General features: G+C 32.1%; 3 protein-coding genes across 5 annotated transcripts in view; 1 reads left to right on the top strand and 2 right to left on the bottom strand.

The window, feature by feature from the left end:
- The first annotated feature begins 802 nt into the window (after positions 1–802).
- LOC134709068 (uncharacterized) lies at positions 803–3642 on the top strand. The gene is made up of 3 exons (XM_063569335.1): positions 803–1183; positions 2733–2854; positions 3371–3642. Exons 1-3 carry the CDS (start codon positions 856–858, stop codon positions 3515–3517), a joined length of 597 nt encoding a protein of 198 aa, XP_063425405.1. The 5' UTR covers positions 803–855; the 3' UTR covers positions 3518–3642.
- Positions 3643–7314: 3672 nt separating this feature from the next.
- On the bottom strand, positions 7315–9953 carry LOC134709052 (homeobox protein ceh-17-like). Its single transcript, XM_063569334.1, has 4 exons — positions 9629–9953; positions 9023–9344; positions 8159–8448; positions 7315–7890 (listed from the first exon to the last, which is right to left on the bottom strand). The coding sequence occupies exons 1-4, from the start codon at positions 9638–9640 to the stop codon at positions 7414–7416; spliced, it is 1101 nt and encodes a 366-aa protein (XP_063425404.1). The 5' UTR covers positions 9641–9953; the 3' UTR covers positions 7315–7413.
- A 6500-nt stretch (positions 9954–16453) lies between these two features.
- Positions 16454–17434, bottom strand: part of LOC134728063 (uncharacterized) — a 58532-nt gene continuing 57551 nt past the window's right edge. For all 3 annotated transcript variants that reach the window (XM_063592478.1, XM_063592463.1, XM_063592470.1), the window contains exon 4: positions 16454–16950. In XM_063592478.1, the coding sequence (XP_063448548.1) occupies positions 16720–16950 (231 nt within the window). In that variant the 3' untranslated portion in view covers positions 16454–16719. The remainder of the gene's footprint in view (positions 16951–17434) is intronic.

The following is a 17434-nucleotide window of genomic DNA, read 5'->3' as shown; positions in this document are numbered from 1 at the left end:
CTACCGAAATAGACTATTTACCGGATTTGTTATAACATGAGCAACACGACGAGTGCACCATGCAGAGCAGGATATGCTTACCCTTCCGGAGCACATGAGATCACCCCTAGTTTTGGTGGGGTTCGTGTTTCTTATTCATTAGATTTCTATATTGTGTCATGTGTACTCTTTTTCATTTTTAGCCATGGCGTTGTCAGTTTATTGTCGATTTATGAGTTTGACTGTCCCTCTGGTATCTTTTGTCCCTCTTTTACATGGTGCCCCATATTACACATTGATAAATGTTATAAACATTTGATTGCTTGATTGTAGTTTGTTTAAGGTATAGTGGCTTTGTTTTCTTTACTCTAAATTACAACGGCTAACATATTATATGAAGTTATTCAGTGTGCACCCCATTTTTGTGTTATTTCTTTATAGACAGATATTACAGTCATTTCTTAAATATTCAGGAGAGAAGCATCATTGCTCTACTTTTCAGACTAACTTGTTCATCCTGATTTTTTTTTGAATGGGGGTTTATACTTTACAATAATTATTTATTTTGACCTATTATTTGACTACACATTTTAACTAATGACATGCAGGATTACATATCGAATAATGTTTACAAATATTTTAGTTGTCAGATGTCAAACTCAAATCTTATTTGTATAAAAGTATCTTAATTAAAACAACACAAACTTAATAAATCATATTTGAAACCATTAGATAAATAGACGTCAGAAGACTTTTTATCAATGAACTAATTATGAAAATGAACTGCATGATGGGAGAATGATCCAAACATATATTAGTCTTCTGGAAGGTAATAGTTTCACATTCAAGTACTGATACTGAAAAAACAAAATAACAATGAAATTACACAAAAGTTTTGGTAGGACTATTAACATGAACTTGATTTTACTTAAGATGCAATATTTATTTACTAATTCATTAGACATGCAATTTCATTATTACAATTCAATTGCCACTGTTAAGTATGTCCAGTCTGTAGATGGGGAAGGACCGTTTGAAGGAACGAGAATAACATGTGCATGTTTATGTAATTCTGACAATACTTGTGCATCGATTAGCTATAACAAAGTATTAAAATTGTGCTGGAAACACAACCTCGATCCTACTAGAAATCTTGACAAGATACAACAAGACAACAACTGGGATATTTTGTACACAGGCCCAGGTAAGGCAAGTCTAAGATTGTTGGGGATGGGATTCTCTCATTCAATATTTAAAAAGGGGAAAACTTTTTCATGAACGAGATCCTCGAGAAACTGTATAATCAACGAATAATTCAATGTAAACATTACATAAAAACTGTGTTGAGGCTGACATTGATTGAAGTTTGACATACCATGATATTTGTTTGATAGAAAAAAGCTGTTTTATGGTATATTTTGGATATTTTGTTTTCCTAAACTCTTGAAAATGTAAAATACTATCTAACAGTATGGTAAAAAAAAAATTAAGAAATTGTAAATATATGGTCTAGTATAACATGTACTAACATATCATATAGAATTTATTATAAGCACGGAAAGTTTAACACAAGTACTTCAAGTCTTGATTGAAATTAATGAAATATTTATAAATACAAAACGAATTATAAAAAAAGTATAGTTCATCATGTGCATATAAAGTTATGTGACATTTTTCTTTTCTTTCAGATGATATATTATACACTTTTAGAAATTAGTTATTTAGTATATTTATAAAACACGTAATGTCTGTGTTGTTCAGTATAATAAAACACCTAATGACTGGTTGTGCGGGTAATAGCAAGTTTATTGTTCCTTCGCATACCAACTATTGCTCTCGGCTTTGCCTCGAGCAATAGTTGGTACCTCAGGGACAACAAACTTGCTATTATCCTTACACCCAGTCAATAGGTGTATTATATTGCATAGCAATATCATTTCCACAGAAAGTAACCAAAAATTAGCGTGCAATAAATTCTAATTCTGCACTAGTGCAATAAAATCAAAATTTATGACGTCATCAAGGACAAAATCTTAGTTTAAACCAATTTTTACTTTCAAATATTATATTGCTATACAATAAAAGGGTTATTGCATCACTATTGGAGAATATTGTCCCTCGTAGAACATATATTGCACTCACAAGCTCGTGCAATATAAAATTCTACTCGGGACAATATTCTCCAATATTCATGCAATTACCCTATAGTATCATATGTCTCTGCTTTTAGTAAATTCTTTATAAAATTAAAAATAAGTAATGAAATACCATATTTTTTTCATCCCTTATTGTAACTCGAATAATTCAATCCCTCTCGGTGTCCGATTTCCTTCCACGCGAGGTTAATTTAGCCATCGTAGATCAGCGGAATATAACCGACTGAATTATTCGGGTTACCCTTATTGTTCTTTTTCGATATTTGTGTATTGCCTTTCTTACTTTGCTTCTTATCAAAATGCATATTTATCTACCAGATAATTCAAGTTTTCTTTCTATCATGTTTACAAAAGGTATTTTATTTTTAAATAATAAGCATGATCAATTTTTTCTGTTTAAGATTTTTTTTTAATTTCTGTAAGATAAATAATGTCTTCTATCAAATTTGAAGAAGTGTAGCAAATAACATGGATTTTTCCATCACAATTTTATAAAATATAAGATAATAATAAGAAAAAGATGCAATTGCAATCCTTTAACTAAAAATGGAAGCTTATCTTGCTTATAGTACTATCATATTTTGATTTTTATTTCAGTTGAATTTGCACCCAAAGTTTTAAATTATATTGCACCAGAAAAAATTACTTACAATCAAAGAGTTAATGTTAGCTGTATAGTTATAGGAAATCCATATCCAAGAATTAGTATGCTGACTACGGTAGGAATAACATATACTATAGCTTTTATAAAATAAATCATGTTAAACCCTTAAATTAAGTCAAAATATATCATTGTAAGTTTTGCAACTGTACTTTTATCATATTCATAAAAGGAGTTGTTGAATATACATGATAGTTATCAAAAGTATCAGGATTATGATTTACTACGTCAGACGCGCGTTTCGTCTACATCAGAATCATCAGTGACACTCATATCAATATATGTGTTAAGCCAAACAAGTAAAAAGTTGAAGAGAATTAAGGATCCAAATTCCAAAACGGTGTGCCAAATACGGCATGAGACAGCATTCCAACACAGAACACAATTTTTATAACATTATAATCATTTAAAATATCTGTCATACACTTTGAAATATTGAGTCATCAAACCCATAGATGAAAATCATCTGACGAGAAACAAGATAGGGACATATATACATGTCCCTCATATTTAAAATTTTCTTAAACAATTGCATGCTTAAATCATTTCGTAAAAATATATATTTATTTTTCAGGCTTCAGGCCGCAACTCTATACCAACGAATACTGGAATAACTGTGACTAGCTTTGAAACGGAACACGATGGTCACTACAAATGTATAGCCACGAACAAACATGGTACAGACGATCTTGTTTTTGTATTGAAAGGCCACCCTCAGTGAACCAAATTGAATCAGAACAGAACATGCTCTCTTTAAGTTTGTTGACTGATTCGACCACAAAAGCCGAGGCAGACACGGCAATTGTTTAATCTGACATTTCAGTTATATTCCTGAAATTAATTCTGTTTGACTGATAAATAATTAAGGGTTGCTTTTGCATCTTTTTTTAGGTTATAACCATCAAAGATTTTTTTTTCGTAAATGTATTTTGCAGTCCTTATATTGTCATAAAAACTATATTAATAGATCGGTATTTGAAATAAAATTATACACTCCAAGATTATGTGTATTCTACGTTCCATGTTACCTATATTAACTTACTTTCTTTTCTAATAATCAAGACTTAGGGAATACTGCAGCTAAAATGATAACTTGAAGAAGGTTTTGGTGCAATATTCTGAACATACTAATTAAGTTTTCCACTGTCCATTTATGTTCAACCTTAGCTCAGGTAAAACATATACATTGTACATGCCACGAAAAGTATATATTGGTAGCCTTGAGCGGTTTTCTGACTTTTGGACGGGGGTGTTGTCTCTTTGAAACATTCTCAACCCCCATTCTCAATTTTATATTTAACACGAAACCATTCATATTCTAATTTAATATAATGGCCGTTATTCTGTCAAAATTCATTCAACTGGAACAAAGCCCTATTAGAGATGTTAAAAGTAAACCAGATGTCAGCTGAGAAATTTAAACAGCAACACAATCAGCATTGAGATAACAACAAAAGTTCCCGCAACGTTACTATGTATAATCATAAGAAAGAGGTAGGGTCTTGCACAAAGGTTTGTTTATTTTATTTACACTAATGAGGCAGACATCCTCTTTATATAATATCAATAAAAGCCACCTGCAATGTATTGAGCTGCAGGCTGTATAGATATCCATGTGAAATCAGTGTAATTAATCAGGAGTGTGACAGTTCTTTGCGTATTGTTATGCGTTTACTTTTCTACATTGGTTAGAGGTATAGGGTAGGGTTGAGATCTCACAAACATGTTTAACCCCGCCGCATTTTTGCGCCTGTCCCAAGTCAGGAGCCTATGGCCTTTGTTAGTCTTGTATTATTTTAATTTTAGTTTCTTGTGTACAATTTGGAAATTAGTATGGCGTTCATTATCACTGAACTAGTATATATTTGTTTAGGGGCTAGCTGAAGGACGCCTCCGGGTGCGGGAATTTCTCGCTACATTGAAGACCTGTTGGTGACCTTTTGCTGTTGTTTTTTTATTTGGTCGGGTTGTTGTCTCTTTGACACATTCCCCATTTCCATTCTCAATTTTACTTTTCCATTAGGTAGATGTCTTGGAGATATAGGTTTTGCCATTCTTTAAAGGATTTTCCGTTTTGAATTTCCCTTTCAGTTCGGATTTTTTGTTACTTTATTTTTTACAAAAAATTTATATATAAGGTGAACACGTAGTAATTCATAAAAAAATGTAATAACCAGCTATTTTACATATTGATATAAAGAAAACATCAGTTACATTTCTTGACTTTCGTCTTCAAATCAATTGAAACAGTATGTCACACGTATATAGCTCTTTATCTTTTATATAAGCTTTGGATTTTAAATATTTTGGCCACGAGCATCACTGAAGAGACATGTATTGTTGAAATGCGCATCTGGTGCAAGAAAATTGGTACCGTTAATTTTATTATATACAAATGTCTAACCAATATCACTCTCAGACTGATTAAAGTAAGATTTGTCAGTTTGCTTTTTGGGATTTGTTTTTCATGGTCGGTAAAATTTTCACCGTATCAAAGATAAACAGATTTCACCATTATTTTTATGATAAAGTATTTATGAAAATGAATAAAACGAGGAACATTATTGTTTTCCTATGTTGAGAAATATTTACACTCTGGTTTGTGTATACGACCAGAACTACTTCATAAATTTAAATGGTTTGAGCAGAGATTCCAGACTTTATTCGGAAATAGTTTGCAAGTTACCCGACAATGTTTTTGATAGACTACAGTATACTAAAAATACAGAACTTTTGTATGGTTGACATTTGATTTGCTGAAAGGTCACTGAACATGACCCTTACTTAGATGTATTCAGATATCAACTTTGATACTGTGTTTAACATAACAACCGACGGAACAGAGAAAAAGATCCGATTTCAGTAAGTTTTATCAAGTCTAAAGTAATTAGAAAGGACTGTTTGTTGTATGCAAACAACTCTATACTTTTAGAGAGTGTTAAAACTCGTTAAATTACTATTATTTGTTCTTTGTCTCTATGTTATACTGCTATCTTATAACTATAGTTACCGTAGTATTTTCAATCTAATAAAAACAGACATTTTTCATTTAATGGAAGCGTTAAAATATTTACAGCAGCAACGGTTGCTGAAATAGTTTCTATGAAAAATTGGTCCCATAAAACAGGAAAATTACTAGTCAATTCTGAAAAATGTAAAAATTCTTAATGTTGATCCGTTTCATATAGACACAAAGCATCTCTTAAAGTTAAACAAAGAAGCTGATGCGTGTGACGAAAGGAAAAGAATAACATATATCCGAGGAAACACAAATATTTGTTATTGAATCAGACTATAGAAAGCCTAAAAGTTTATCATATTGACGATTAAAGCCAATTTACAGAAAGAAAGATAGTCATGAATTTGGGAAACGAAGCAAACCAGGAGCCTGTAATTCAGTGGTTGTCGTTTGTTTATGTGTAACATACATGTATTTGTTTTTCGTTATTTTTTTTAAATAAATAAGGCCGTTAGTTTTCTCGTTTGAATTGTGTTACATTGTTTTATCGGGGCTTTTAATAGCTGACTATGCGGTATGGGCTTTGCTCCTTGTTGAAGGCCGTACGGTTACCTATAGTTGTTAATGTCTCTGTCATTTTGGTCTTTTGTGGATAGTTGTCTCATTGGCAATCATACCACATCTTCTTTTTTACATGTTGTCGCTTTATTGATAGAAAGGATGAGTTTGAATGCTACAACTTATCTGGAGATGTTATTTCTGAAAATTTTCATATGCATTTCATCAATGTGAAAAACAACATTGAGACAACTAGCAGAGGAAAACAACCAGAAGGTAGAGACACAACTATAAATGATAATAGAAAACCTAATGCACAGTCAACTGTTTTGTCAAAACAAAATAGTCTTTTTGATATAAAAGATCGTTTGAATATTTTACTCATCATGGTTGATGCAGTTTCCCGAGTTAATTCGTTGCGACATTCACCAAAGACACGGCAATATCTTACGGACACATTAAGAGCGATTGAAATGCTTGGCTACAACAAAGTAAGAGACAATACTATGCCAAACATGATGCCGTTACTTAGAGGTGATTCCTATAAAAATCAATCATGCTTAGACAATTTAATGTATGTAGTAGCTTGTTACTTCACTTTATTGTCCAAAAAGATACATTGAAAGATGGTATGAAATGTATAAAAACAATTAAAAAAGCAAAAGATAAGAATAAAAATTATTCATTAATATTTATGATAGATATGTTTACAGGTAAATTGGCGCAAATGAGTTCCAAATATTGGCGCAATTGATAGATTTGGAAAAAAAAAATTGGCGCAAATGATACCCCTGAAAAAACAGTAATCGGCGCAAAAGGAATGCTGCCGAAAAGAATTAGTGCCGAATGATTTAAACAAAACCTTGCCCATTAAATTACCAACTGTCCAAAGTTCTGGATTTCAATCGCTTGCAAAAATCATTTTTGAGATGACAGAAATTGACTAATTTGCAGATTAACAAATTTTGATGTCCGTCTTTGTATATTAAACGAGAGAACAATACGTATAATAATTTATTTATCATATATACATGTGCATTCTATTTTACAAATATGAAATAAGGCATGCTTTGGCACTATATTGCTTAAGGTAGTTCAATTCAACATCCTCCGTAATAAAATGGCGGACACATTCCATATGGATAAGACAACGGCATGTATTGCTTCAAGTGTAGCATATTGGGCTGCATGTGTGATATTTGTCTTGTTGTTTCGGGACTTTGACTGTCAGACGAATTTGGCGATGAGGACGTCGATGACCTTGGCGATGGTGTTGACGAAGTTGGTGAACTTGATAAGCGATCATCTAGTTGAATACCTGGCCACTGATGTTGATTCATAGTTGACGTGAAGGCCGAAGCAGGAATGTGAGGATGCATTCCCATGGGTGGTCCCGGATAGAAAAACGGACGTGGCATAATGTTAGCCGGGGATCCGTGTAACATGGGGTGATGAGGTGGCAACATTCCATACGGTCCCATTTGTGGCATCATCGGAGACATGTGTGTCATTGCATTCTGCTGTGGCTTCTCTTGGGCGCGTTTACGACACCTAGCCCGTTTATTCTGAAACCAAATCTGGAGAAGAAAATAAAGAAAACATGTAAAGCTGTGAATAAAATTTTAATTTACTAGTATTCGTAATTCCCTTTGTTGACTAAAATACCGCGTTCATTTGAAATCGAATTTCTAGTCTAAACATTTAAAAAAAATCGTTTTAACTTATATATCTGTTACAGCAAACTTGTGTATATACAGTTACAAGGTAAAAGACAAAAAAAAAAGAAATATCAAATATTTAAACTAAACATTATAATAACAGATACATAAAAAAGTGAATTCTTACTTTGACATTTGGTTCGGCTACTTTTAGATCTAATGCTATAGTTTCAATCTTAGCAGAGTCTGGATACGGATTTTCGTAGAAGGATCTCTCTAACATTTGTACTTGGCTTGGTGTGTACGTTGTCCTATTTTTCTTTTGTTTTCTGCTGTCTGTAGACTGGGAAGTCGGTTTACTTGTTGATGAACTGTTGATCGAATAAGTGTCTCCAGTATATAGGCAATCAGATGCCGAGGACAGTCCAAGTTCACTTCCGCTTTCTCGTGGCACCTGTCGGTTCATGTCATTGTCGACTGAAAATAATAAAATAATATTAAATATATTTGCATTTTTTTCATTGAATAATAAATCTCTTAATTATCCAAACATTAAAGTTGTTTTAATGTTAGACTTTTCAAAAGAAAAACATATGCAATCTTATTCAAAAGAAAGCTTGATTGAATGTAACAAAAAAAGGAATTATACAAATTAAGATATCATAAATTGAGAGTATTTAATCATAAAGAAATCAAATTGAAATAAAGGAATTGACATTTGCTTACGAAAATCCTTCCCATACTGAGGTTATGGATGGTGATTTACATTATAGGAAATAATGGACAGAAAAAAAAGGAATAGACAAAAATGGACAAAAAATAAAGAATAGAGAAAAATGAGGTGCTGAATAATAAGGGTCTGAATGGAGTTCCCTTATTTCTGTAACTTATTAATGATTTTAAGGCCATTTTCTCTATTCTTTATACTTATCAGTCTCCATTATTCTCTATTATTTATACTTTAGTATCTGTATTAGAGAGGAAGATAAATAGACATGGATTGATATCCTCAGAGCAATAGGCAGATTTTACAAATAAAATATAGCCTTACCATACGATCTGTCAGAATCTTCCTCGGATGAACTACTGTTTCCTTCTATTTTCTGTAAATTGCACATCTGCTGTGTTGACGCAATATTTTGCGCACATTCTTCGGTTGTTGTCTGTACCATTGGGTATATCAGGTTTTGGCTCATTATATGTCCTGTGAACTGATTTGTTGAAAATGAAGGCATGGTCTGGTGTAAGGACAGGAAGTTGTCCTGTAATGGGTCTGTAGGTATATCTATAGTAAGTTGTGGCGATTTGTTGTTAAGAGATGGCAGCACTGTCGTTTCTTCCGACACTTCACTCTGGAAATTCACTTGAAGAACCTATGGGAATATAAAAAAAACGTTTATGTATCGTTTAAATAAAGACGATTTTTTAAGGATGAAACCCAATAAACAAACAACAAGTGCATAAACTAAATTATCTAAACAATAATTACATTCAAGATTCATAATTTTTTTTCAAAAAAGTAACTTTTAGTTTGTTTTTATTTCTTTTCACGAAAATGCATTGATTTTTATTAAAAAAAATACACTGTATGAAGTGTGCACGAAGAATTCCGCAGAAAAATACGTTAAATTTGCTTAAAATCATATATAAAACTCACCCTTTCTTGCATCTTGTATTTCTTTGTCAATCCTGAATTATATTCCTTAAATTCAAAATTCTAGGTATTTTTTCTATTAGATTGTCTTAAATTCAGAATTTAGGAATTGATAACTAACCCCTAAAATGCATGTTTATATATTTGCATTTTGTTTTGAGGTATGGCTTTGAGTTAATCAAATGATCAGTTGAGATGAACACTTCTGCTCAGTTGATTAATTAAATGTCTACTGATTACAGTTCAAATGATCATTCAACATTTTAATTAAAGAGCTTTTGTTTTATAATTCATTTATCACCTTTATTTATCTAAGAGACCAAGCTAATTGACTATTTTCTATTTAAGGTGGCTCGTGGGTACAAAAATTTCAGCAAAATATTAAACCTTTATTTTTGCATTAAAAAATTTATTTATTACACTATTAGTTATTACTTTATGATATGGTACAACAATCAACCAAAAAAACGATTCGGTTTGGCCCCAGATGACTTTATATCATTGAAAAAGCTACAAATTATCTCCCTTTCGTGCAAAAATGCCCTTTTTTGGCAATAAATTTGAAATATCTTTTTTAACTCATCTGTGACCTAATTTTTTATTAATGTTTTCAAATAAGCTGTACACAAACTAAACAATTGTAAAATTTAAGCGCTTTCTGTAATTAGGTTTTTTTCCCCAATATTAACTCTATTTCTCCTATTAGTTCAACAGAAAAAAAGGACATTAACAAAAATGTATGCTTCTTCCGGAGGCAGATTGTGAGCTTAAATGACGGTGCCCCCACTTTTTTATTTCATTTTTCAGTTTGTTTATAAAAAAAATATAGCGAAATCCTATAAGACAAAAAAAAGATTTATACCCATGAGCCGCCTTAAGAATAAATAGTTTGACGTATCCCTTGAAACAAAATTTGCTAAATTTATTTAATAAGATACTTGTTATAAGTGAACTTCACAAACATTGAATCAATAATCAAGACCGAGAACGGAAATCTAAAAACAAGGAAAACGAAAAACTGCAGTACGGACAGGACAGATGTAAGAAAACCGATGTCTTTAAACATAGTACGCGTGAATCTGTTAGAAAAAAGGATTTAATAGTATTATCAGTCTGAAATACAGTCCAAATTGTGAATTGGTAGCTGGAGAATCGTTCGCTTTATTAAAAACAAAAGTACAGTACTGGATGTAATCTTATGTGTTACACAATAACAACTGGAAAAAATATATATATTTATACACATTGCTTGTGTTGCTGTCATAAGGAAATAAGAAAGAACAATATAACCCTCCAGGCCTCCACAAACAAACGCAAATACACACATACAAATTTAAGCACTAACACATTAACCAATTCACCAACACATACGCACAAAGCAATGCTCACATCCACATTCGCCACCACACCATATGACATGCACGATTTCTGGAAACCCCATTAGATATAACGTTTAAAATATATCCTAATTGTGTTGACTGAAAGGAATTATAAAACTAAACGAAAAAGTGAAAATTAAGGAAAGGCGTATCTCATTTTTTCGTCAAGTTGTCATGTGCCAAAATAAAATATCAATTGGAAGGCTTAACTCAATGCAAAAACGTAAATTAACACACTATGAACGAATAAATTTGAGATGCGATACCTGAATGCATATACTAGTACATAGTTAATAAAGTTATTCAGGATAAATATTTAAGGTCAAGTCCTGTTTTGCATTATTTGGCTGGTAATTATGTGAAGCTTCATGTCCTACTGACGAGTATAATGTATCCTTAACGCGCATCTGGCATAGCAAACAGTTACACTGTAGTTGTTATTGGCTTCGAACTAGCTGTCAGTAACTGCGAGTGCTCTCAGATCTGTACTTATAAGTTACTGTCATTTTATGCCCCATTTATGTGCATTTTGTTTTCTGGTTTGTGCGTCCGTCCATCCGTTCGTCCCGCTTCAGGTTAAAGTTTTTGGTCGAGGTAGTTTTTGATGAAGTTGAAGTCAAATTTCACGGTTCACTGAACATTGAAAATGATCGTGCGGGTGGGGCATCCGTGTACTGGGGACACATTCTTGTTTGTTGTTAAGTATTTCGACGTGATGTGTTAATAGGTATAAGAAGATGCGATATCAGTGCCAATGAGACAACTCTCCATCCAAGTCACAACTTGTAAAAGTTTACCATTATAGGTCTAAGTATGGTCTGTAACACGGAGCCTTGTCTAACACCGATCAGCAAGCTATAAAGAGCCCTAAAAATGTAACCTTTTTTGTAAGTTGACTGTGCGGTATGTGTATTGCTCATTGTTGACGGTTGCACAACCTTTAGTTGTTAATGTATGTGTCATTTGGTCGCTTGTGGAAAGTTTACTCATTGGCAATCATACCACATCTTCTTGTTTTCATAATTCGACAAAAATTAGCACATAAAACTATAGTTCATATTCGTTTTTTTGTATGATTAATCTACAGGCGTAAGCATACAGTGAGTTATGGGTTTTGCTCATTGTCGAAGGCCGTAAGCTGAACCGTAGTTGATTTCTTCTACTTCTGTATGTCTCTTGTGGATATTTGTAATAATAGATATTGGAAGATGTGGTGTGAGTGCCAATGAGACAACTCTCCATCCAAATAACAATTTAAAAAGTAAACCATTATAGGTTAAAGTACGGCCTTCAACACGGAGCCTTGGCTCACACCGAACAACAAGCTATAAAGGGCCTCAAAATTACTATTGTAAAACCATTCACACGGGAAAACCAACGGTCTAATCTATATAAACAAAACGAGAAACGAGAAACACGTATATATTACATAAACAAACGACAACTACTGTACATCAGATTCCTGACTTAGGACAGGTGCAAACATTTGCAGCGGAATTAAACGTTTTAATGGATCCAAACCTTCTCCTTTTTTATGAAACAATAGCATAACATTTCCACATCTTGATATCCTTGTTATCTTTATATAGGTCTACTTCTAGTATTTCAAGAGCACAATTAGCCTATGACTCAAAGAATTTTATAACGACAGTAATGGACGATTCATTTATTAATTTAAAGTAGAAATTATACAGCTTTTATAAAAAGACAGAAAATACGAAATAAAATTATACAGCCAACAATTAATAATACTGGTCGTAAAAAGAAATACGAACAACAAGCATTCTAAATGAGTTAAATGCATTCTGACAATATAAAAATAGATATAACTTAAATAACTTAACAAAATAACATTTACATGATGTTTATAAACTTATACATATAATATACAAGTACATAAAATGATGATAATTTGGAATGCAGTAGTAGTTTAAGACGCATACACGTGCAGAGTTGTCAGTAAAAAGTAATTTTAAGAGTCGAACTTTCATCTAAGATTGCAGATAATATCTAAGACAGTAATGACTGCAAATAATCTTAACTCTTCTGACTTGGTCCGTAGAATAGGGTTTTATTCGAGTTTTGGTCCAAAATGTTTATCTAGTTGGCTTCACCAACTGTTTGTCTTTTTTACCTTATGGAGTTCAGTTACTACTGTCAATGAGATCTTCAATCTTCGTTTTGTACGTTATTACTTCCTCTATAACTTCGTATCAAATTCTAATGTCAGAACGACCCCTGGTGTCGATGAAAGTTATATTTGTTCCAAATCATACGGAAGCTTTGCGCAGATGATATTCATTTATATATGGTTAGAAAAAGTGGAAAAGTAGTCCTCCGTACACATATTATTGAGATGTTTACTAGAAAACAGGCTTACGGAAAATGAGGTAAAATTGGCTATGATTAAAGATCGACTTTTAACATTACATGTACATTTTAACGACAAGCTATGTAAAAATTAAGTTTGATAAACTATATCGATATAAGTAGACGTATAGTACAAGAATATTTTCACTAACAATGTAAATCACAAAACATTTTACTAGCCTAGTACTAATCCATCTCCCACTATCAAAGTAAATTTATGATTTGAAAGGAATCGAATTTATTCGGACGCACATAGAAAAGAAATCTAACCAAAGTTCCAAGAATTTACAAACATATCAAATCAACATGCATATTGTTCTCAATATATGTGGTTACTAAATGGCTTCAAAGATAAAACAATTATAATAATTAATCAGCTCAACATTTTACAATCCAATATAAAAAAGAAGATGTGGTATGATTGCCAATGAGACAACTCTCCACAAGAGACCAAAATGGCACAGAAATTAACAACTATAGGTCATCGTACGGCCTTCAACAATGAGCAAAACCAATACCGCATAGTCAGCTATAAAAGGCCCCGATATGACAATTCAAACGAGAAAACTAACGGCCTTAATTATGTATAAAAATAAACGAAAAACAAATATGTAACAATGTCTATACTTTTTGAAGTGTTTGTTTATATTTACCCATCTGGATCTCATGTATGTGGCATCATCTGTACAAAGATGATGACAATGAAGAGTTTGATAGTGGTCATATATATCAAACGAAGAAATGACCATTTCGTTCACCGATTCGGCAAAAGGATGACTTTAATACATTTGTTTGTTGTCTAAGATATGAAATAAAACATAACTTTTCTAGAAACAACGTCATCATACGATCATTGCTTGTGCCTGTCTTTTATTATTTTTATTAATGTTTTATTTATGTCATATTATTGGCAGTCTTCGGAGGTGATATCAATGGTTATTGTATCATCGTTAATTGTTTCTTTTCATGACATTTTATAATTTGGTTAAACGTTTTAGTATGTAATAAATGAAATATGAAATTTGAACACGAATTTGACAATTAATGCCCCTAACAAAAATTTCAAATAAAACATGATACACTTGTGTAACCGGAGAACATGGTTTATAAGTATTACAAAAGCACTTTGACTCCTCAGGGACTCAAATCGAAGATCTCTGTAATACAAGGCAACACTCTAACCGATTGAGCTAAAGAAGTAGACATACTTCAAATACATTGCTCGATCACTTACGGATGGCTATGTATCTATACTGAACGACTTTAGAAACGCAACACTCATTTTGTTGATTTTTATTTACCAAATCTTGTTTGATTCTCTTATAACTTCTTTTCGTGTTTATCATACCATTACAAAAAAAAATCAAAATCTGACTTAACTGTGGTTCTTGAACATATCGAATTTTTGAAGTCGCAAGAATTTTTTATAAAATTTTATACCCCTGAAAGATTTTTTCAGTTTTTTTTTGCTTTGTGAAACAGTTCTTTCAATCCTTTGCCTCACTTAATTCTGTTTTAAAATGCTGCATCTCAATTTTGCCACGACTGAGAAATAAAAACCTGAATTAGCCCATAAGAATACTGCAAACATGAAAACATAAACGTGCTGCAACCATACTGTAAGACTTCAAAAACTCCTCTTACTGTCCTTCCGACAACGATACAAGTAGACAAGATTAATAAAATTTTTGTCAATGAACAGATCAACGTGTAGTAACAACAAAACGCCAACAGAATTTGATTACGCACCGTTATTTGCCAGACATGTTCACGGCCACAACGTCAAATGCTAATCAAATTGCCGAGTGACATTGAGTACAGATTCATGCCATAAATGTTTCCCATCAACTGAATTGCCAAAGAATCGACTGAGGAAAACCCTTTAAAGCCCTCAAGTTCCAACCGCATAATTGCCAAAATCAATTAATGGGTTGAACAAATGCAAAATCAGAAGGTGTAAAACAGAACCCAAAACATGTCAGACAGAATTTGTTGACCTTTCTGACAATTATTTTGGCGTTTGTAACAGGCAGTCATCGCTTTTGACGGTGACACATTCATTCAAAAATAACACAAAAATAATCTAGCTTAGTGTTGCGTTTCTAAAGTCGGTCAGTATACTACATGTTATAAGGGAAGCAACCCCACACATTATGGTTTAATATTCGTGGACATCAACATGTAAAACATTTTAAATTTATTTCATACAAACACAAACATATAGATAGATAATTAGTAAGAATACAATTAAACAGTAATTGCATTATACCCAATAAATAACGTAGCACATGATTTCTATATACAGTTTTGTATTCAGATAAGCTCACAAGAGTAAACATAACAAAGATTATAAATAAACAAAAACACAAAAAAAAAAAAAAATACTGTAAAATTAGAATAGAAATAGAGTATTATAGAGCAAATATAAATACTGCAAACATGTGGCTATAATTTTAAAAGATGCAAAAAGTATAAGCATGCAAAAGATTTTGAAAAGAATTTTTAGAAGAAGTCCATTCCTTGCTTCTTACTTCATCAAACATTTAATTTTAAATTGGTCAATTTGTTTCCTCTCGATTTGAAATATTTCTAAATGAAGATAGGTATATTGGTTTTTTTTTTAAAACTACATGAAGGCTTAAATATAAAAAAGAAGATGTGGTATGATTGCCAATGAGACAACTATCCACAAAAGACCAAAATGACACAAACTTTAACAACTATAGGTCACCGTACGGCCTTCAACAATGAACAAAGCCCATACCGCACAGTCAGCTATAAAAGGTCCCGATAAGACAATGTAAAACAATTTAAACGAGAAAACTAACGGCCTCACTTATGTAAAAAAATGAAAAGTTAATTTCAAAATCATACAAATAAGAAGATGTGGTATGATTGCCAATGAGACAACTCATCCATCAGAGACGGAAGAACGAAGTTTGGCAATTAAAGGTTACCGTACGGTCTTGGACAATGAGTACCGCAAAGCAAGCTATTAAATGACCCGAAATGACAAATGTGAAACTATTCAAATGATAAAACTAACGGTCATATTTATTTTCCCCACCTTTAAGAACATTAAAAAAGAAATAACCAATTAAAAGTTAAATGATTGATCTCATAAAATCACAGTGAACATTTCAACCGTTTATGGTTTTCGTCGTTATAATACAAATATTATATATTTATATATAGATATTGTTTTACATCGTTGGCTACACGTATTTGAAGCATAATCCAAAATTGTCAATTAAATATTTTAAGCATCTTGTATAACAATGTTAAGCAGTACAGCACCCGTCCTGTCATTTTAATCTCATCAACGCCGAGGAAGTCTTAGAACTGTTATTTTGTGCTTGTATTTATTCCTCTGACGTCATGGGAATGGGGCATCCATGCTTTTAAAACCTTTGCTTTCTTCTTGTAATTTTGCTCCGATGTCATGCTGTCATTCTGGTCACGAGGCGTTTGTGAATTCGTTGTTGGCGATTTATATACTCTGGGAGTAGATTTTGTACTTACTGGAGCATTCTGGGTAGAATCAACATTATTTGAAATGATATATACGTCATTCATCTGTAAATAAAGTTTAACAAAATACTGAAAGGATTACAAGGAAGAATATTATGTTGCAGTGTACACAGGGATATTTCACTCACATGAATGTCACGTGAATTTAAAATTAAAGTCAATCTCAAGTAAAATTTACGTGAATTTCACCTCCAACGAGTTTTTTCGTGAATTTCACATTAATCAGTTCATGTGCGTTTCACGTGAATATCATGTAAAGCTTTAATACATGAATTTCACGTGTAAATCACAAGCATTTTTTTCACGTGAATTATTTTTAAATAAAGGCATTCAAATAGCATTTAAATTTTCAAATCTAATTAAAAACCTGAAAAATACAGATTTCAATTTGTAAAGTTTACATGAAATTAATGTAAGCAAAAATTTCCTGTGTATGTTATGGCTGAAATATACCAAAACACCAAGAAAGAGCGATGCATATAGAAGTTCAGTTTAGGTAAGAAATAAGAGTGTTATATCTATGTAAAAA

This window comes from Mytilus trossulus, chromosome 1 (assembly GCF_036588685.1).
Source record: "Mytilus trossulus isolate FHL-02 chromosome 1, PNRI_Mtr1.1.1.hap1, whole genome shotgun sequence".
Taxonomy (NCBI): domain Eukaryota; kingdom Metazoa; phylum Mollusca; class Bivalvia; order Mytilida; family Mytilidae; genus Mytilus; species Mytilus trossulus.
The sequence above is the reverse complement of the archived record's forward strand: the minus strand, read 5'-3'. Positions and strand labels throughout refer to the sequence as shown.

Bases quoted from the DNA above. Each gene is read 5' to 3' on its own strand.
- LOC134709068 (XM_063569335.1), top strand. From the start codon at position 856: ATGAAATTACACAAAAGTTTTGGTAGGACTATTAACATGAACTTGATT. The intron at 1,184-2,732 runs GTAAGGCAAGTC...TTTTTATTTCAG, and splicing joins TATTTTGTACACAGGCCCAG to TTGAATTTGCACCCAAAGTT. The intron at 2,855-3,370 runs GTAGGAATAACA...TTTATTTTTCAG, and splicing joins GAATTAGTATGCTGACTACG to GCTTCAGGCCGCAACTCTAT.
- LOC134709052 (XM_063569334.1), bottom strand. The intron at 8,449-9,022 runs GTAAGGCTATAT...TATTATTTTCAG, and splicing joins AGATTCTGACAGATCGTATG to TCGACAATGACATGAACCGA. The intron at 7,891-8,158 runs GTAAGAATTCAC...TTTCTTCTCCAG, and splicing joins TAGCCGAACCAAATGTCAAA to ATTTGGTTTCAGAATAAACG.